At 41.7% G+C, this 21,098-nt stretch overlaps 1 protein-coding gene across 1 annotated transcript; it reads right to left on the minus strand.

Moving 5' to 3' along the window:
• Window positions 1-17,961: 17,961 nt before the first annotated feature.
• Window positions 17,962-21,098, minus strand: LOC114271841 (large ribosomal subunit protein eL19y). Its single transcript, XM_028213476.2, has 5 exons — window positions 20,697-21,098; window positions 19,586-19,708; window positions 18,962-19,275; window positions 18,425-18,489; window positions 17,962-18,346 (listed from the first exon to the last, which is right to left on the minus strand). Exons 1-5 carry the CDS (start codon window positions 20,806-20,808, stop codon window positions 18,322-18,324), a joined length of 639 nt encoding a protein of 212 aa, XP_028069277.1. The 5' UTR covers window positions 20,809-21,098; the 3' UTR covers window positions 17,962-18,321.

Consider the following 21,098-nt stretch of genomic DNA (forward strand, 5'->3'; position numbering starts at 1 on the left):
GGATTTTTGAAAATTTTCAAACTGGCGAAAATTAATTGTGACCCTTAGAATACAGGCAAGCCGTGGGCCTTTGGTATTATTCGTTTTACCTACTTTTTTGCAAAAAATCAAAACATTCTAAGTGTAAACTCCTTCATTGCTAGCGATACACCTCTGCAACACTTTGTGAATTTTCTTGCGCCCCCATCTGAAGCTATTCGCAGACACACAAGAGAGATGGCTCAAGAGGAAGTAACAAACGCAAGGGTTGATCCCCTAGGCGACGACGATGCAGTGGGTTTGGCAGAACAATACTGTACGGAGCGTAAGAGGGAGGGAGCGAGTCAAGCGATGCGGGCTCGCCCCAGGACAATAATCTCGGTCGCGGGGCCTATCAGTCAGGTGGAGCCAAACCATTGGCACACCAAATCGGATAGATCCGAACTGACAGCAGAGGAGTTGGAGGGAATAAGGAAGAAGTACCAAATACCTTCGGAGATAGGGCTAAGATTGCCCACAACCATGGAAAGGGCATCAGATGTGTGGCCAGGCGAATTTAGCCTCTACGAAGAAGCATTGCAATGAGGGTTGAGGCTACCCCTCCCTCAGGTTGTGGTGGATGTGCTAAGTAAGCTAGGGGCGGCGCCAGGGTAACTGATGCCGAACGCCTGGAAGATAGTAATAGCGTGCGCGAGTGCTTGGCCGCAAGCGACCGGAGGGATGGCGATGACAGTGGAGGAGTTCTTCTCCTGCTACAAGGCCTCCGGTCAGCAGGAGACCTGGGTGACGTTGCAAGTGGTGGCGGGGAGAGGTCTGGTGGCAGGTCTTCCATCGTCGGTGAAGGGGTGGAGACCGAGATGGTTCTTTGTGACGAAGAACGGTGGGGCTGGGATGCGTACCACGTGGAAGGTCCCCACCAAATCAGTCTAACCTAAGTTGGGCGGGGAGGCTGAAGACCGAGTGAAGAAGGTGAGGGAATGGAGGGAAGAGAAAAGGCTGAGGTGGGATGAGCTGGTCCTGTCTTCGACGTTGTTCGCCCTGAAATTGGGACCGCAACCATTAGGGGATGACCCAGCAAGAGAGGAGCTGGAGGCGCAGAAGAGGCAGAGGAGGAAGAGGAGAGGAGATTGTTCGCCCGAGCGGACAAGTATAAGGAGGCACAACTTAGGCCTGCTCCGAAACCGATCACCAGGGAGTGAATCCGACCGGGCCCGAAGCCACTGGGGGAGAAGGATCTGGGGGGCTTTGAGCCACGACCGCCCCCGGTGGATCCTCTGAAGGAGAGGAACAAAAAGGAGATAGAGAGTTTGAAGAAGAAAAAAAGGGTGAAGGAGAGCGCGGAGGAGCCCGCCGTGAAGAGGAGAAAGGAGGTGACGGCGAAGAAGACCCCCGAAGTGGGGTTGGGGAAAGCAAGGGGGATGGAGAGTGGAGTGACTGGTCAAGGGGCCCAAGAGGGAGAAGAGCCCATGAGTGCCATGGGCCCCAAGATACAAGTAGAGAGTGGGTCAGCTAGCCCTGAGGAGGGGGTGGAGCAGCAGCCCAAGGGGGTTCCTGCGCCCCAAGGAGAGGGGGTCAGGCTGAAGACTGCCATCTACCATGCGCCAGCAGCGTCTGGGCAACTGGAGGGAGAAGGAGGCCCAGCCAGGACAACTGCAGATCACCTTTTGGGGGTAGTGGAAGAAGCGGCTGTAAGCTTGGTGGCCGGTTTTACTGAGGCTAAGCTGCTAAGGGGTCTGTGCTCCGCCCAAATGGAGGCCACTACCCTAGCAGGAGCCTCATTGAGAAAGGCAGCGGCTGCCAAAGGTGAAGTGGGGCCACTGAAGGTAAAGTTGGAGGAAGCGAAGGCCCAACTTGAAAGTTTGAGGAGAGAAACTGCTGAATGGAGGAAGACCGCACGAAGCGTGTGCGCTAGGGGGTTGGAAAAGGCCTAGAAGGCCAAGAAAATGCAAGTGTTGGCGATGGTGCAGGGGTACTCAGTTGATCGAGCCAATGCTGAACTGCTCGCGACCAAGTTGGAGCTGGAGGCGGAACGCCGCAAGGTGGTGTCGCTCGAGTTCCGATTGGGGAACAAGCAGAAGAAGCTAGAAGAGGCCCAGGCAGCTTACACCGTCACCAACGAACGGTGGGAGGAGGCCACGTCCAGCAACGAAGATCTTTGCGCTCAGTCAATCAAAGAGAAAGAAGAGTTATATCTGAAGATTGTGGGCTAGAGAGGACGTTGGCGGACGAGCGGGCCAAGTCGATGGAGGAGAATGCGGGGTTGGAGAAAGAGTTGGAGGAAGAGAAGACCAAGTTGGCCTCTAACAGAAAGAAGACTTGTGCGTCGTAGCAGTAGAGCAGTTCAAGGGGTCTACTGACTTCCAGATGGCGATCGATGCTGCAATCGCCAGTAACTTGGCAAGGGAGGCGCCTGGGGGGGCTGGCCCGTGGGGAGCGACCGCTGGGAGCAGGAGTGAAGAAGAAGTAATCCAGAGCTTCCAACGGTCGGACTTCTACAAACACGAGATGACTGAGTTCTGGGACAGTGGCTGGAAGATGTTTAAATGCAAAGCAGAAGAGCTGTTCCCAGACTTGAACTTCAAAAATGTAAAGATTGACGAAGACGATGTGGCCCAGACCCCCCTAGATGAGGGTGTTGAAGAAGAAGACCTCATCTCAAGTGAAGAGGAATGACTGGAGTGAACAAAATTTGTACTCAGAGTTTTAGTTGTTTTGCTTTTTGTTGTTGTTGTTGTTGTTGTTTTTTTTTTTTTTGAATTTCTGTAATAAACTTATGTATAAGTTTGTGAATGAAATAAAAGTATGAGTTGTGTTTGTGTTTTTATGCTATTGTCTGTCTTGTTTGAGGATCTGCAAAGAATGAAAGTGGTGACTTACACAGGGCTTGTGTATAAGTTATTATGAAGTTTAAAATGTAGGAAAACCCCAACGCAAAGTGAAGTTTAAAATGTGAGAATGTTAAAAACGTGAAGTTCTGAATCACGACCCAACAAGGAGCCAATCTGACTTATAAGGGTCCAAAAAATGAAGTTTTAAATCACATTGTAAGGGAGTTGATAAATGAGAGGTTGGGTTGGGAGGTGAGACTTAAAAAATGTAAAGAGTGTTAAGAGGCGTAAAAACATGGGCCTGGAATTTAACTAAGCATGGTAACTATGCCACAAGCATGAAGGTGCAAGAGCGGCCTTGGCCGAGCTCTTCATTCGTGCTTAGTTTGGGCTGAGCCATGATTAACTTGGTCGGGCTGACTCTTTAAGTAACTTCAGTCTGGCTGAGGCTTTTCATGCTCAGTCTGGCTGAGGCTTTAAGTGACTCAATCTGGCTAAGCTCTTTATGCTCAGTCTGGCTAAGGCTTTTCATGCTCAGTCTGGTTGAGTTCTTCATGCTCAGTCTAGCTGAGGCTTTTCATACTCAGTCTGGCTAAGGCTTTAAGTGACTCAGTCTGGCTGAGTTATTTATGCTCAGTCTGGCTAAGACTTTTCATGCTCAGTCTGGCTAAGGCTTGAAGTGACTCAATCTGGCTGAGTTCTTCATGCTCAGTCTGGCTGAGGCTGCAATCAAAGTGGTATTGAAATACCACACAGATAACTGAGATATAAGCTTGTTGTCATTAAAGTGTAGCCCATTTGATCAGAGATTTACATCATATGAGAAGAAAATAAGAACATTCAGGTGCATAGATTGCCAAAAAGGAAATACAGCAAAAGATTGATACAACAATTGAACTTTTATTGAAAATAGTACTTCAAGTGCTCGGCGTTCCATGGGTGGGGGAGATCTCGGCCTTCCATGTCCTGAAGTTGGTAAGTGCTCGGACAAGGTCTGGCTTTAACAATGTAAGGTCCTTCCCATTTGGCTGCCAGTTTGCCCTTAGCCGGATTCTTGGTGGCGAGGGTTACTTCGTGCAAAACAAGGTCCCCCACGACGAACTACCTTGGTCAGAGTTTACGGTTATAATATGTTCTCATCTTCTGTTGGTGTAAGGCCCGTCTGACAGCAGTGGTTTCTCGGAGCTCTTCGATTAGGTCGAGGTTTGCCCTACGTAGCTCCTCAGTTAGTTATGGATTCGGATGTAGAATTCTTGGGGTAGGTAGACCGATTTCCACTAGGATGACCACCTCAGCGCCATATGTTAAGCGAAAAAGAGGTCTCTCCAGTGGGGGTTCGAGCGGTGGTGCGGTAGGCCCAGAGTACATTCGATAATTCCTCAGCGCAGAGTCTCTTAGCAGCTTCCAGCTTAGTTTTGATAATTTTGAGAAGAGAACGGTTAGTGACCTTAACTTGGCCATTGGCTTGGAGATGGCCTGGGGAAGAGAAACATGGCTGGATTTGAAGTTCTACACAGAATTTCCTGAACTTGGCATTGTCGAATTGTTTGCCGTTGTCAAAGACGATGGCTTGAGGGATGCCAAATCTGCATACGATCAACTGCCAGATGAATCTGGTTGTGTTCCGCTCGGTAATTGTGGCAAGGGGCTCTACCTTCACCCATTTAATGAAGTAATCAATGGCGACAATGGCGAATTTGGTTTGGCCTCGGCCAGTGGGCAATGGGCCAACTAGGTCGATCCCCCATTTGGCGAATGGGTAGGGACTACAAAGTGTGATCAATTCTGTAGGTGGAGCATGGGGGATGTTGGCAAAATGCTGGCAGTTATCACATTTGAGCATGAAGTCTGTCGCATCTTGATTGAGAGTAGGCCAGAAATAACCAGTGCGAAGGATTTTTTGGGCTAGGGACCTGCCACTCGAATGATTGCCACATACACTCTCATGGACTTCTCTCATCACGTAGCTCGCTTGAGCAGGGTTGAGGCATCTCAGGTATGGACGTAAAAAGCCATGTTTGTACGAGAGACCACTAACAAGAATGTAATTGGACGACCGGGCCCTGACTTTGGCGGCCTGCTGTTTGTCATCTGGCAGTTCCCTCGTTGTCAAAAATAGAAAGATGTCAAACGCCCATGGGATAGGTTCATTTTGGAGGAAGTGGACTTCCTGTTGGTTAGGGGAAATGGCAGGGTGGGTCAGGTACTCGAGGTGGACACCGTGGCTGAGGTCTGACTGGTCTGCAGAAGCTAATTAAGCCATCTCATCTGCCTTGGAGTTTTCCGCCCGAGGAATGTGCTTGATATGGAAAGTATTGAAGAGGCGAGCAAGGGGGAGTGCAATATCCCTATAAGCCCGCATTGTGTCTTCCTTGGCATCGAATTCTCCCGTAATTTATCCGACAATAAGTTGGGAATCGCTGAACACCCGGATATGGCTGACACCAATGTCTCTGGCTAGGCGGAGACCTGCTATCAATGCCTCATATTCGGCCTCATTATTGCTTGCATCGAACAAGAACCGAAGAGCACACTTGAAACAACCGCCCTCGGGGGCGGTGAGGATGAGACCAGCCCTACTTCCTTCTTTGCGGGATGATCCGTCGACGTTGAGAGTCCAAGAATTGGGGTTTTCTGCCTCAGTCTAAGGTTGAGGAGGTGGTGGAGCCGTGGTCGAAATGGGATTAGTGAATTCCAAGATAAAATTGGCGATAGCCTGCCCTTTGATCGCTGTTCAAGGTCTGTAGGAGATATCAAACTGGCTGAGCTCGACTGACCATCGCATAAGTCTGCCGGACAACTCTGGTTGTTGCATGATTTTCTTCAATGGTTGGTCAATGAGGACGATAATGGAGTGGGCCTGGAAGTAAGGTCGAAGTCATCTTAAGGCTATGACCAAGGCTAAGGCCATTTTTTCAAGCAATGGGTAGTTCTGTTCTGCTCCCCTAAAAGCCCGATTGATATAGTAGACCGGTCATTAGACAAAGCTGTCTTCCCTGATGAGTGTTGTACTAACTGTGGTGTTTGACACGGCCAAATAGAGAAAGAGGGGTTCGCCCGTGATTGCCTGAGAAAGTAAGAAGGGTTGGCCATGCACTGTTTCAACTGCTGAAAGGCCTCTTCAAATTCTGCTATCCACTCAAAAGTTTGTTGAAGAACTTTGAAGAAGGGGAGGCACTTGTCCGTTGCGCGGGAAATGAAGCGGTTGAAGGCAGCAACTCGGCCAGTAAGCCGCTGAACCTCCTTAACCGTTAGAGGTGACTGCATTTCAATTAAGGCCTTGATCTTTTCGGGGTTAGCTTCAATGCCCCGCTGACTGACCATGAAACCCAAGAACTTCCCAGATTCTATGCCGAAGGCGCATTTCTCCGGATTGAGCTTCATTTGGTACTTCTGTAGGGTGTCGAAGGTCTCTCGCAAGTCGGACAGATGATCAATGGAGAGCTTGTTCTTGACTAGCATGTCGTCGACATATACCTCTATGTTCCAGCCTATCTGATGATGAAGATAGAATTGACCAACCGTTGGTAGGTGGCTCCGGCATTCTTCAACCCATATGGCATCACACGGTAATGGTAGGTGCCCCGGTCGGTGATGAAGGAGGTGTGTTCCTGGTCGGACGGGTGCATCAGAATTTGGTTGTATCCAGAGAAGGCATCCATGAAGCTGAGCAATTGATGGCCGGCCGTGGCGTCAACCAGCAGATCTATGCGAGGAAGAGGATAGCTGTCTTTGGGGCAAGCTCGGTTGATGTCGGAGTAGTCGACACAGAGTCGCCACCTTGGGTATTACTGGCCGACCATGGAGTCAGATGCATCCTATCACGTGAAGAGGTGCCAAACTTGTCAGAAACACGAAAATTTGATCCATGCTCCAGCCGTAGACCTGCATAGTATCCGAACGCCATGGCCGTTCCATACCTGGGCTTTTGATCTGATAGGGCCCATCTCCACATCTTCTAAGGGGTACAAGTGGATTCTCGAAGCCACAGAATTGAGTACAAAGTGGGTCGAAGCAATTCCTCTGAAGAACGCTACGGGGCCTGCAGTCGCGAACTTCATCAAGGAGAATATCATTTGCCGGTTTGGAGTACCAAACACCATCCTCTCGGATAACGGCACTCCCTTCATAAACAAATATGTGAAGAGCCTCCTAGAGACTTACCAAGTGAAGCATCACAAATCCACACCCTACTATCCAAAAGGGAACGGAACGGGCAAGCGGAAGCCACAAACAAGACACTGATAAGGATTCTGAGCAAGATGATGGATGAGTTTGGGGGGACTTGGCCCGAACAGTTGATAGTAGCCCTATGGCCGCATCGCACTTCAAAGAGAAAGCCAACTCAAGCAACTCCTTACTCCCTTGTGTATGGGTCCGAGGCAGTGTTACCTATAGAGTTGGAAACGCCATCTGCTCGAATGGCTCTCGCCTCGGGGATGGTATTGGAGCCTCGAACCACCAGATTGGAAGCATTAGAGGAAAAGCATGACAGAGCTGCAAAAGTCATGGAAAGGTATCATGAGTCCATCGCCCGAGCCTATAACCAGACTGTGGTACCAAGGAAGTTCGAAGGAGGTGATCTAGTATGGAAGATTGTAGACCCAATCATGCGAGGACAACCTTTGCCCAAGTTTTCTCCAAAATGGGAAGGGCCCTACAAGGTGGTTCAGGCGAGCTCAAGCGGGTACTACAAGCTTGTAAGGGTTGAAGATGGCTTCCGAACTGGCCCGCTCAATGCAAAGTTTATCAAGCATTACTACCCATAGTTGGACTCATCTATGTTGAAATTCATTTTCTTACTTGGTCTAACAGTTGTATTTCCCTTACGTTATGAAGAAGCTGGTTCTCTCTATGGTGTATGTTTTATCCCATCACTTGCAGTGAATCTATTATACTTTTGTCAAGAAAGTTGAAGAACTAATGAGAATATTTCAGCTTTTATAAACATGTTCATATGATTGTTCTTTCCATTGTATCATTCGAAATAAATATTTTATCAAGTAGAATGAGAAAACAATGCGAAAATATCCAAACAGCAAAAATTCTGTCATTTCATTGCATTGTCCTAGATAAAACATTTTTATCAAAAAAAAAAAATCAATCTTTCCTAAAGACACCCTCGAAGAAGTTGCCCGTCACATCTACATCCGGAGGACAAATAGTAAAGTGTGCCTCTAAAGTCTCCAAGGCCCGAGCATAACCCGACTCAAGTTCACGAAGAGTTGCCTTTGTCTCATCTATAGAGGTCTTTGTCTCATCTATAGAGGTCCGATAAGAGGCAAGCACAGACATAATGGAGCCCCCTTTGGAGATAGAAGAGAAATGGTGGAGGTAGCCGCCTGCCAGAAGGGGTCCTTCCGACCAAAATAAGGGGATTTCCTCCACTCAGATGCCGGAGGTACATCCCTCTCTTTCATGAGAGTCGGTTCTGATGACCCCGAGACTATGGGTTTCTTTCGAGAAGACATATGGCTGAAATAACAGAGAGTCCATGAATTCAACAAATTCTACGAGGAATTTTTTACACCAAGGGTTCAGGTTCAACCCCGGAAGTCATCAACAAGTCTTTTTCTCGGGTATTCTTCAAGCTCAACAAATTTTAATACCAATGGGTGCATCATCAACATACAGATTTTCGGTTTCTATCATCAATAAGAGGTGCAATGTCATAGGTCGCTTTGTGATGAAGTTCAATCGGGTCAATTTCTCAAAGTCACTATGTTCCATATTAAAGGTTCAATTTATACGGGGCTCAAAAATTTGGACAGAGTGAAGTTCAATAGTAAATTTCAGGCCCAAGATCCGAAGTATATTACATTGCTCATCAGTAGCAAGATTTGATGGATTGACGTACAAGCTACAAGAATGTTCTTCCCAAGTCAATATTATTTGCTCAATTCAAGTGGCAGATATTCTATTACGACGGCAAAATTCAACAGCAATGGTTCAAGTTATGCAATAGCCCAGAATTTCTTTGGCAAATTTCAAGTCAGAAAAATCGTTTAAATAAATCCCACAGCCTATTTCAAAAATTGCAAAGCCCAAACAAATCCGAGCTTCATATTGGAATTTCAAATCACCAATTTTATTTTTATTTTATCTATCAGAGCATGGATGTATCAGAGCATGGATCAGAGCATGGATTCATTTTATTTAATATAGCAGTGCATGGATTTATATATTTATTTTTTTGAGCACAAAGATCCATCAATAAGAAGGAAAATGGATTCTTTCATTTATTTATTTTATACAAGAGCTGCCACCACACAAAAATATGTATATATAAATAAATAAACAAAAACATTTAAAAGAGGTTACTCACAGATTTATGCCAACAGCGGAAGAGCACGGCTGAGTTAGAGGCAATGTGGGAAGCAGAAAATAGGCCACGAATGGGTGGAACCAGTACCGAAGATAGCCGAAGTAAATCAATAACAGCACCGGCAGTGGGTAAGAAACAATATAGTTAGACCGACGCCGCGTTGAGTGGGCGGCGTGGTCAATAACCAGTTACAATCGAAGCCGAAGGTAGTGTGGAAGACGTAGCGGAGTGGGCGTCGACGTTGAGCAACAAGACTGAGCTAAGTTGGGCAAGACCACACACGTTGCGTTGAGAGGGCGAACGTGGGTGGTCGACGTCGGATAAGCTGAAGCCGGAAGCAGCGATGTGGAGCTAGGTTGGGCAAGACCACACACGTTGCGTTGAGAAGGCGAACGTGCGTGGTCGACGTCGGATAAGCTGAAGCCGAAAGCAGCGATGGTGCCACAGAAGAGTCGGCAACCACACACGTCACGTTGAGTGGGCAACGTGTGCGGTCTGCGTTGGAACAATTGAAGCCAGTGGTAGAGTTCCAGCAGCGAGAGGCCGACGGAAGCTGGGGCCACGACAACGCAGTTGGTGCAAGCTTGGTAGACTCGGTTATCTTCCAGAGGAATCTTTCTTGCCAAAGTAGGATGTGTGCTACTTTCGGATTCCCGAGGGACAGTCTTGCTTCTGTTCGGACTTCCGAAGAACAGCCCTTGCCCTCATTAGTGAAGATTCTAAAGGCCTCGAGGTCATGGATTTCACACAAAAATTTATTTGCCTGAAATAGTAAAACCGACAAATGAGATGAGCAATATTGAGTTCAGAATATGATTCAAGCATTATCAGAATGGGGCAATATCAACAAATAGTAATGATCTATTTAAGCTACAACAATTCTACTCCTTTGAGCGAGTTCATGAAAAATGCAACAATCAAGATTTTGTCTCTTCGAGCCGGTTCCTCTCAAGCCGACATAAAGCAATCAATTATCTGACAAGAAGATTTATATACAATATGAGAGACTTATTTCCTCGAATTTCTTTTGCAACAACATTTATTTACTTTACAAATCTCAAGACGAGCAAGTCTAACAAAATTTTCAGTAGCAACACTAATCCCTCATTTGCCACATTAATACTATATCTATGTCAGATTTTCCATGGGGTTAGCAAGGATTCAACATTGATTGTTCCAATATTGACAAAGAAAAAAAATCAAGTGCTCTTTATCAAGATGTACAACACCAGAAATTTATGGGTTACTTGTCCATAAATTTATAAATCAGAGTTCATACAAATAAGGAATTCAAGAATGAGTTTCAGCATATAGTTATTCACAGATTTGGAGAAGCAAAAATATATGAAGCTAGCTTAAGAGGGATTGAACCAGCACAAACTGAAATCGGCAAGCTAAGGCCGATGCCGACCAAGAAGGACAGCAGGGGGCAGTGTCGGAGAAAACTAAGGCTGAGATCGGTAGAGCCAGCGCCAGGGGCAGCCAAGATAGGTCGGCAGCAGTGAGTGTAGCTTGGACAAACAGTAAGTGACAAGGATGCTAGACGGACCAACGACGCGTTGAAAGGGCGACGTGGTCCGCGTTGATTAATCACGGCCGAAACCAGTGAGTATGCAAAAACCGAGATCTATATGATTCGAACTCCGAAAAATAGCGCTGGGCTGTGAGAATAATGAGCTGGATGGTGTTAGGCAAAACCACACATATCGCGTTGAGTGGGCGATATGTGGTTTGCGCTGAACAGCCGAAGACGAAGGCAAAGCGTTGGACAATTCGAAGCCAGAGGCAGCAGTGGTGTCGCAGAGGAGTTGGCAACCACACATGTCACGTTGAATGGGCAACAGTGTGGTCGGCTCTGGGCAGTCAAGGCCAAAAGCAAAGTTGCAGCAGTGGTGATGTCTCAAGAGCAGGACGAAAAGGTGCGCAGGCCACGCAAGCTGGGCAGTCTTGTATGCAAGGCAGGGTCGGGGCTGCTCTCGCAAGCGCCGTCGGAGTGTTACACGGCGCTAGGAAGGTTGGACGGCGCTGCTCAGTCGCGTTTGAACCAGTGGTGGTGCTATTTGGTGAAGCAAAACCGAAATCAGACGCACCCAAAGCTCATAGTGGATGCGTCGTTAGGCCGAGGTGAAGTATTGACAACGGCGAGGCCTGTAGCTGCGGCGATGAACAACGTACAACCTGAAAAATTTCGATAGTGAAGTAAGGAAGATGAAGCACAAAAAATAAATAAATAAATAAATAAATCTGTTATTGCAGAAACAGAGCCTCTCTGAAAATGTTAAAATCTGGGCTTGTCTTGGAGAGAAAGAGTCAGTTCCGTAATGGCAGCACTTGAAGTAGCCACAGCCAATGTGCAGGAGTCGGTGGCCTTCAGTAGTCACAAAACAAGCTAGGCAAGGTGGCCTTTGGGTTTGGCAGCCGCGGGCTCCGATTGAAGAAGAATAAAGCTGGGCCAGTTTTGAGGAAGAAGAAAGAAGCTTGATCCCTCTGTTTAGTGAGAGAGAGTGCGGAAATGGCTGTGCAAGAAAATAAAAGAGAGGCTACATTGATTAGGGTTACTATCCTTTTCTTTAAATAGAATAAAAAAAAGGGGTGTGATGGAATATCCTCTCAAATATTCCACACACACACACACACACATATATATATATATATATATATATATATATATATATATATATAACGGCCCAAGCAATTACGGGTTTTAAATTTAAAGAAAGAAGAACAGTGGGTTTGGATGATTGGACTCCACAAAATAATTTTTTTTTTTTTTTTTTTTTTTGCTGAGTACATTTCAAAAAGTGAGCTCACATTTGCAAAAAAGGATAAGAATGGCTGATTTTGTCTTTAGCTTCCATATATATATATAAAAATAAAAAAAAAATTATGGGTTTCACCATTTCTGGGGGGAGGAATTTAATTCTTGATCATCCTGGAGGGGTGGATTATTAAATATTTAAAATTTGATTTCTCTTTGAGAGAATAAAACAAAAGTATGAAAGTGTATATGGGCCAAACATGACATAAAGATAAAAAAGATTTCTTATTATCTTTATTACTTGTCGATTTTATCTGTAAATTACGGTGAATCCTCAACTTTATCCATAAGCTCTGCCAAGACAGTATATTTCTGGGGACGTGATGCAAAGTATGGCTGATAAGGCGAAATTATGCATGTCCGAGAAATCTATAATTTCTCATACACGCAAGGGGCAAATGTAAGAGGACATAATTTGAGCCCATTAAATTAATTAGGCCCAATAGTGCAAGATTGGTGGGCCCGAATTTATCACCATCAAACGGGCTAAATGGCTCTAAGCCTCGAAAGGGTTCGGATCCACGAACCAAGAGACTTACTCGGCCCCGGACTCGAAAGGGTATTGAGCAAGCCTAGAGATCCGAGGCACTCAGACTCGAAAGGATTCGGATCCACGAATCTAGAGATCCGAAGGACTTGGCTTCGAACGGATTCAGACGCAATCTAGAAGTCTCTCCGTTAATGAGTCCCAGAACACTTGCGGGCTCGGAACTTTCCAGGATCTACGCACCAGAACCATAGGCGTAATGGAGTTCGAACAAAGGACCTGATCCCGAGGACGGTGAGTGGAGACAAATTCACTCTTCGGTTAAACTAGCCTATACCCGGGTCGAGGTGGCACGACCTCGGGGCGTCCATGAGACTCGGCAATATTTTGTGGCAGGACGTCCTCTGGGACTACCCCTGACCCTTTGGGATGATTGAGGATCATTGGTTAGGTGTGGCTAAGAAGAAGGGTTCGCCGAGGGATTGATCTCCTCTTCGGGGTTTTCTCATCCTCGGAGAAGTCACCTCCTCGGAGAGGTCACCTCCTCGGACAAGGTGGTTAGAGAGAATATCCCCCATGTGCCTTGCACATGGGCTTCATCCTACATCATGAGGTGCCTATAAATAGCACCCACCCATAGCTTTACAAGGGATGGATTTTGGAGATTTTTCAACTCTTGGGAAAGAACTAATTTCCCCGCTCCATTATCAACCTTGAGAGTGAAAGTGGGAGCTCCAAGGGAGAGCCTTGCCATTATTCTCTCTCTAGCCATTTTGCCTTCTTCTTCACCCAATCTCTTATCTCCATCATCTCCTTTACTCTTGTGTTCTTGAGTTGAGACCATTGAAGAATCTAAGCCTCTCACATTTCTTCTAGAGAATTCGAAGTTGCTCTTCAAGGATCTTTGAAGATCTTCGAATTTTCCAACTCCTTTCTTGAACCCTCTCCTACACAATGATATTTACTCAAGGCTTTAACAAAGAAGGTGGTGGTTGTGAAAAGCAGTAATGATGTATTTCAATGATAATTTCATGAGGTTTTAAAACTGAGCTACCCTAATAGGGGGAAGGCAATGTTTCTTTTTACCTAACTATGTTGTACTATCTATGAAGACATTTATGAGTTAGAAAAATGCTAGTAGCTTGAAAAGTGAGGGATTCGAATGGTTCAGATTGGTATTTACTGGACAATTGGTCAGATGACTTGCCAGAAGATCATTCGGATGACCGGGTGAAATACTTGTCTATCGCAATTGTCACCTTATTGACCGCGGCTGTCAGCCTTCTTGCCGGACAATCAGCAAGATGAATTTCGAGCTATTTGGTCTAAGCTCAAATTCGAGTTACACAACAGTATTATATAAGTTATGAATAAATGGCGACAATTTCAATTGTGCTTGTGTTGCTCTTACATGAATGTAAATAATTTTTTAATTTCTTTTCAAATTGCCTCTCATTATCATTACAGAAAAACTGTTTAACCTCAACTATAAGATTGTAAATGAGCCAAGTCGAGCTGAGTCGAGCTTTGCTAAGCTCGAGTTCTGCTCGATAAGATTTTTTATTATTATTTATATTATCTAATACATAAATAATATATTTATGCTATTATTTATATATTTATATATTATTTAATATATAAATAATATATTTATTATATAATTTAAATAAAAGTAACCGTGCTGAACTTATTTGAGTTTGAGCTCAAACTCAAGCTCGGCTCGTTTGTTAACTGAGTTGAGCTGAACTTTTAACAAGTCAAGCCGAGTCATTTCACGAACAGTTTGATTTATTTGTAACCTCCATCAACCATGGTGGTGACGCTACAATACAAGCGAATGGGGTTGGCTGGCGGCATATGTTTTTTTGTTGGTAAATTTTGTAGGACAATCTTTACTGTATGTAAATTAATTAAATTCTGTTGTGTACTAAACAATAATCAGAATAAAAAGAAATAAAGGAAATGAGAGAATTTGTTTGATTACAAAAATCAAACTCGAAATAAAAATAAAAATAAATAAATAAAAACAAATTTTATTTTGTTACAAAAACAAAATTAAAATCTGATTTAAATAAATAATAAAACACTGAAAATAAATTAAATAACTTACTTGATTTAATTTTTTCGAATTATAATCTGATCAAGTCCAGTGTTTGACACTGTGTCCTTAAGACAGATTCGTCTTCTCCACGGTGCTTTCAAAAATTGGACGTCTATCTCCCAGAATGAAATGATCTACTACAAACAAAAGTAGTACTACAAATTGTTTGCCTTACGAACACACTAAGTGTTTACACTCTTTCTTTCAGAAAATAAATGCAGCAAAATGCAGAGATTTATATCAGAGGATGGAGTACGAAAATTGGAGTCAAATCCAAATGGGAAGCTAGTCTATTTATAGATGTAAAGGTGGCTATTGGTTTTGAATTGAACAGGTATGAAACCTGTTGGTTTTGAATTCAAACAGATTTGAATCTGTTGGGTTATATTTCAAACAAATAACAAAACGGGAAAGGCCCTGTTATTAAATTCAAATGTTTTAGCCCAAAAAGATTAGTATTGGGTTGTGTGGTGATTTTTGGATCCAATGGGTCTAGTCCATTTTGTCCATAACCTCTCCCTCTAAAACACTTGGGTACCCCTTGGGGCACACCCCAAGTACCAAACTCAAGCCTCATAAACCCATTCAAAACCTCCCACCAAATCAATGTGGGACAAGCCATTTTACAACCTTAAGGAATTTCCATCAAAACTCCATTTTCATGGAGTACACTTTGGCTTCAATTTCCCATTCACTCGGTAATGATTTTGAGCAACCAAATATACCACGTGAATCACAACGCGGCATAGAACGCGTTACTACTTTGACTCGTGAAAATCGACGCACGGGGCCCACCTAAAAAATAGACCGAATTTAAGAAAAAATTCTAATTTTATTCAGAATTTTATAACCATTTCCAACAAATTTAAGGATGTAGATCGTATTGATAGGCTGGGTTTGGTTCGGCTTGGGCCATGGGTTTACAAATTGGGTGTAAAAGTGATCTGAAACCAAGTCAAATGAACTGCTCCATCTCCTGGTTTGCTGAGTTGACTCAGCTTCGCTTGATTCAATTTTTTAGAGTAAATTACGCAGAAAAAATATAGATAATTACACAGACATCCTTTTAATACGAAGAAATTGAAATTAATACAAAATGTGTAAAAAATAAGGGGAACTTACTAATAGGTCTTATGCATAAAATTCAAAATCTATTTAGTTTCAAAATAAAATACTTGCACCAATTAATCTTACATATTTTTAATTGTTACTAATTTTTTTTTTTTTTTAAATTTAAAGATGCTGCTACATCTCACCACCACCAAAATTTTGTCAAACGGTCACTACAGACTTGTCGGAAAGTTGAACATTACCGGAAAGTCGCCGGCGTATCATTAGGAATTTCTCGGAATATCTTCGGAGTGTTCTGAATGTCATCGGAAGCCACCAGAATGTTTAGAATGTCTACTGGACGTCAAGAATATTGTCGGAGATTAACTGGAATGCCTAGAATATTGTCTAAAAAAAATTTGAGAAATTATAGCTAAAAAATATAGCAAAATGTGTTAAATACTAATAAACTAAAAGAAGAAAAAAATGTAACAACAAACAACAATAATCGGGGAAAAAAAATGGTATTCTTAATTTTTGTAGGATTTAAGAAAATAATTTTCAATATAGATCAAACTGAAAAGTTAGTTTTGAAACTGTAAAATGTTACAGTTTCAAAATATGATTCTACTAATCATTTATCATTATTAATCAAATTTAACATGTTATGAGACTGCAAAATTTTAGAATTTTAAAAAAAGTTATGAAACTGTAAAATTTTACAGTTCTAAAGAATGATTCATTTTGGCACTAAAGAAACTGAAACTACAAAATTTTATAGTTTTCACCGTTGTAACTAAAACTCCAAAACAACTTACTCAGAATTTGAAAATTTTCTCAATTAAAACAAGAAAATAGAAGTGTATAGTATAAAAAATAAATAAATAAAAAAAATTAAGAGATCAAAGGAAAGAGATAGATATAGAGATGCTTGTACTCTGGTAACTCTTTTTGGTTTAGATTTAGCTGGATCTAATGTAAATCTTTTCAGATCTGATGTAGATCTCAAATTTGAGTGGATCTATATCAGATTTGAGTAGATCTGCTCATCTTCCTCATTGGAAACTCATCTCTTTCGCTGTTGATGAACGCAAAGTAAGGAATTCGTGCTCGGTGGTTGTCGGTAGACCCCAATCAATGGTGATCGTTGGTCATCGGTGACTATAGATTAGAAAGATAACGAAAAGAAAAAAGAAAAACAAGCGTAGTTGTGGTTGTCACTGGATATTAGAAAAAGTGAGATAAAGAGAAGAAGTAAGGTACAGGGAAAGAGGGGAAGATAAATGGACACAAGACTTTTAGCTCTATCTAAAAGGTTTTGGAATCAAATAAAACACACAATTTTCAAAAAAAACTTGTGAATAATTTGTCCAAAATATAAAGATTTAAAAAAAAAGAAAGCAAATATTTTCAGTCTAAAAACGATAACAATATTATTTTTTCATTCAAATAATTACCAAATTATTGATGGAAACAAATGTAGTTTTTAAGAGAAATCAATTTAAATACATTATAATTGTAGACTTTTTAAATATTTTTTCCAACGGAGAAATCAGTGGGGAAATATTGTGTTAATTTGTTATGTTCAATTCAAGATGGTACCAATGAGAGAGAGTTGAATGAATAATAACCAATGAATCGAAAAAAAAAGAAAAGAATAATAACCAGAAATATAAAAAATAAAATCTATTAGTAATAAAATGGACTATATGAATGTTTTGAAAATTTATTTTTATAATATATATGTTTTGAGAACGTATTTATTTTTATTATATTTAAGAAATTATATTATATATATGTACAAAAAATATTTATATTTAATTAATGCAATTGAGATGGAGAAAACAGACTGGGGAAAGCAAAATCCCATCCCTTCTGGGAGATGCAAATTCAGAGCAGAGCAAAATTGCCATCATTAACAACATCCCAAATTTGACGCCGAGAACATTATCGAATTTTTTGCTGCCATATAAAATTGCTATATTCATAATCTTACCATCAGAGCCTACCAACCATTAATTAATGTAAATACTAAAATTGACATGAAAAACCTTTTCATTTTAGTAAAGATTTCGCTAACATGCAGCACTTAGGCATAAAAAAAATTAAAAAAAGAAAAAAAAAAACAAGACGCCTTTTTCTTAATTTCAACACAACTAAAATCATCAAATCAACATACTTCCAACCTTTTTTTTTAATACCAATTTTCAAGACTAGTTTCACCATAATCACAATACTAAACAATGACTCAGGACACAGTTATATCACTTAACCATCCAACCATTGATGCAAGCATGATGCCTGACTAACCGCATTACATTGCCATTGCATCCAGTTTCCAAACACGCCTTTCATATGAAACAACACAGGATAAAAAGCATAAATAGCACAAATCAATAAAAGAAAGAAATTAACCCTAACATTGGGGGAACAAACTACAAGTATCCAGATTTTAAGCATTCTTCTAGATATGCACTACACGCTGCCACACAAAATAAGCATAAAACGTAAAGAAAAACATATTAAGATGAAAGAATCTTTAGGAAGAAGAAGGCCCTAAATGCACTAGGCGGAAGACAACTCAGTGCGGGATCCGGTCATTGAGAAAAAGATAATGGAAGCTTCAAACAAGTAGTCCACTTGGTTCAATTTATGGGTCAAAAAAATCATAGCAATGAGAGAACACAGAAGATCCAAGGTCATCGATCCTCAATACCCAGATTGTTGCACATCTCACTTCTTGGATTTCTTAGATCCCCTGTAGGCAAATGAAACACTTGTCAAATTATGATCCAACCCACCTGATACATTAGCAACATAACCTCCAAATACTTACTGTGTGGTTTGAGCTGTAGGTGCAGATGCTGCTGCTGGAGGTGGTGGTGCTCTCTCTACTGGACCCTGTGCAAAGTATAAAACATAATCAATTTGGCACAAGATACTACAAACAGAACAATCTTTGAGGGTTGGGTAAATCAAGTGAGAAGCTTTTGTGTCTTCTAATCATGTATATGATGGAGCATTTGGACACCACATGCAAGAGAAATTATTCAAATATGAAGTAACATACCATCTACATTGCATTATTCGGAGATTTCACTAACAAAATCCAAAATCGTAATGTGAATATCTATATTTATCAATTTGTCAAATTCTATCAAAAAATAGCATTTCAGAGAGACATATATACAGAAAAAGTACCAGCATGAAACCCAACCCACTAACAAACAACAAACCAAATGTGTTTACTGATAAATAGATGGCAAAAATATGGCACTGAAAATAAGTTGAAAACGAAACAATTGTATAAATTATAATTCAAAGGGAGCAAAAAATTGAAGAAAATAATTCACCATCTGTTAATGCATCTTACCTGGGCTAAGCGTTCCTCTCTCCTAGCAAACTTTCTTTCCCTGCTTGCCTTATTCTTTGCACGCTTAGCCTCAAATTGATCAGACAAGGTCTTCTCTCTGGCTTTCTCAGCCTTGGACTTGTGGATGCTCTCCATTAGAACTCTCTTGTTCTTAAAAACATTACCCTTCACCTTCATGTACATGTCATGATACATGTGCTTGTCAATCTTCTTTGATTCCCTGTACTTGCGGAGCAAGCGCCTGAGCACACGCATTCTCCTCATCCACAGTATTTTTGTGGGCAACCTTGCTTCCCTTGTACCCCTACGTTTACCTGAAACCAAGCAAAATACCAACATCATCAAAACCAGGCAAGTTCCTCTTGCCCTTGAACAAAACTGTTAATCATGGTATCCCATTCTACCATGGCCATTTTTAAGTTTCCTCTTTGTTTAGTTTAGCATAATATTAATAGATAGCTTCTTTTCAAATTCCATCTAATTGGCTTGTTAAAGAAAACACTCTTGACATTCAGTTTCTATATGTACCCAAACCCACTACCCATCAAAATCACTAAAAAAGTTAGTAATTTGCTAGACCCAAAAATATCCTCTACTTGAATCTAAATATGATCTCATTATTACCATATCCAGAATGACGGCCCTTTCGTTTGGCCTCATTCATTCTACGTGCACGAGATCGAGAATGAATCTTGGTTGGTTTCCTTATGACAAAACCATCCTTGACCAGCTTCCTTATGTTTTGCCCTGCACTCATTACAAAAAAATGCATAAACAGAGGTTTGCTCAAAAAGAACCAATGATGCTCCAAACTAAAACATAAGTATTACAGCCTCAAGTTCACAAAAGGTTACAAATACTAGCATCAAGCCAGCATGTCCAGATATATATAAATTTTTTACTCTTCCACTGGCAAAATCATCTCGAAAAATCTATGCCACAACAAATAGAGAAAAACAAAACCTGATGCAAAGTAGAGGCATATGTTGAAAATAACAACCGAACAATTGAAAAAAACAAACACTAGTTATCGAATTGTGTCATTTCAAACCTTCCAATCTAATTTATTCACTTTCTACTGATGCAAATAACTAAGACGAAGGCTATTGTGGGATCATATTTGACTACAACACAGAAAAACAGAACACTAGTTATCGAATTGTGTCATTTCAAACCTTCTGACTTAATTTATTCACTTTCTACTGATGCAAATAACTAAGATGAGATGTGTTGTGTGATCAGTTCACTATACAGCACAAAGTAACGGAGTAACCATTAACCAATAGCGCCATAACCAGTTCATATTTGCAATTTATTGAAAAAATGAAACAACATAGCAATATCCAGCACTAAAGCAATTACTAAGATCATCATCACAAGATGTTCCAAGTCCAGCGATTAAAATTTAACATATTTACAAATCATTTAAGCCTACCGTTTTCGATAAGTAGATCTAAAAAAAAATGTCAACAAAACATAAGCATAAATATATGTATGCATGTAAATCACCAAATCAATCGGTAGATTCAATTGAGTACAGAATTGATATTAAAGTTCAAGATAGTAACAAATAGAAGACAGAAACTAAAATTCGAATTGAAATCATTGATTCTCTCACAAAAATGAAATAAAACAACGAATCTGAACAAGTTTCGATAGTTAATTGAACCGAATCAATCAAATAGTTAACTTATCTTCAAAAACTTTCACAGAGAGAGAGAGAGAGAGAGCTTACGAGAGTTGGCCATGGAGATTTCGTTGACTTCATTAGGATCTAGCCAAACCTTGCCTCTACCGCACTTGAGAACGCTGGCGGCGAGCCGCTTCTGAAGCTTCAGCGACACCATTGCTATCGTCTCTTCAAAGCTCCGAATGAAAGAAGACAGAGAAGCGGCGAAGATAAGATTTTATATCACATCCCAAAAAAATGATGGCGCTAGGGTTTTTTAAAAGGCCTTGCTCATTTGTTGGGCTATTCGGGTTCTGGATTGGATTGTATTTTGTTACAATTGACCCAAACATAATAGGCCTGGCCCGAGATATGTTTTCAAAACATGTTAGCCCATCACGATTATTAGTGGGCTTGGACTCGCAACTCCCCCCCCCCCCCAATTTGTGCACCGAGTTTTTCTGTTCT

The sequence above is a fragment of the Camellia sinensis genome, chromosome 14 (assembly GCF_055761805.1).
Source record: "Camellia sinensis isolate YWXY chromosome 14, ASM5576180v1, whole genome shotgun sequence".
Lineage (NCBI taxonomy): Eukaryota > Viridiplantae > Streptophyta > Magnoliopsida > Ericales > Theaceae > Camellia > Camellia sinensis.

Coding starts and splice junctions, on each gene's coding strand:
- LOC114271841 (XM_028213476.2), bottom strand. CDS start 20,808: ATGGTGTCGCTGAAGCTTCAGAAGCGGCTCGCCGCCAGCGTTCTCAAG. Junction 19,709..20,696: donor AATCTCCATGGCCAACTCTC/GTAAGCTCTCTC, acceptor TAATGAGTGCAG/GGCAAAACATAAGGAAGCTG. Junction 19,276..19,585: donor GGGCCGTCATTCTGGATATG/GTAATAATGAGA, acceptor GCTTGGTTTCAG/GTAAACGTAGGGGTACAAGG.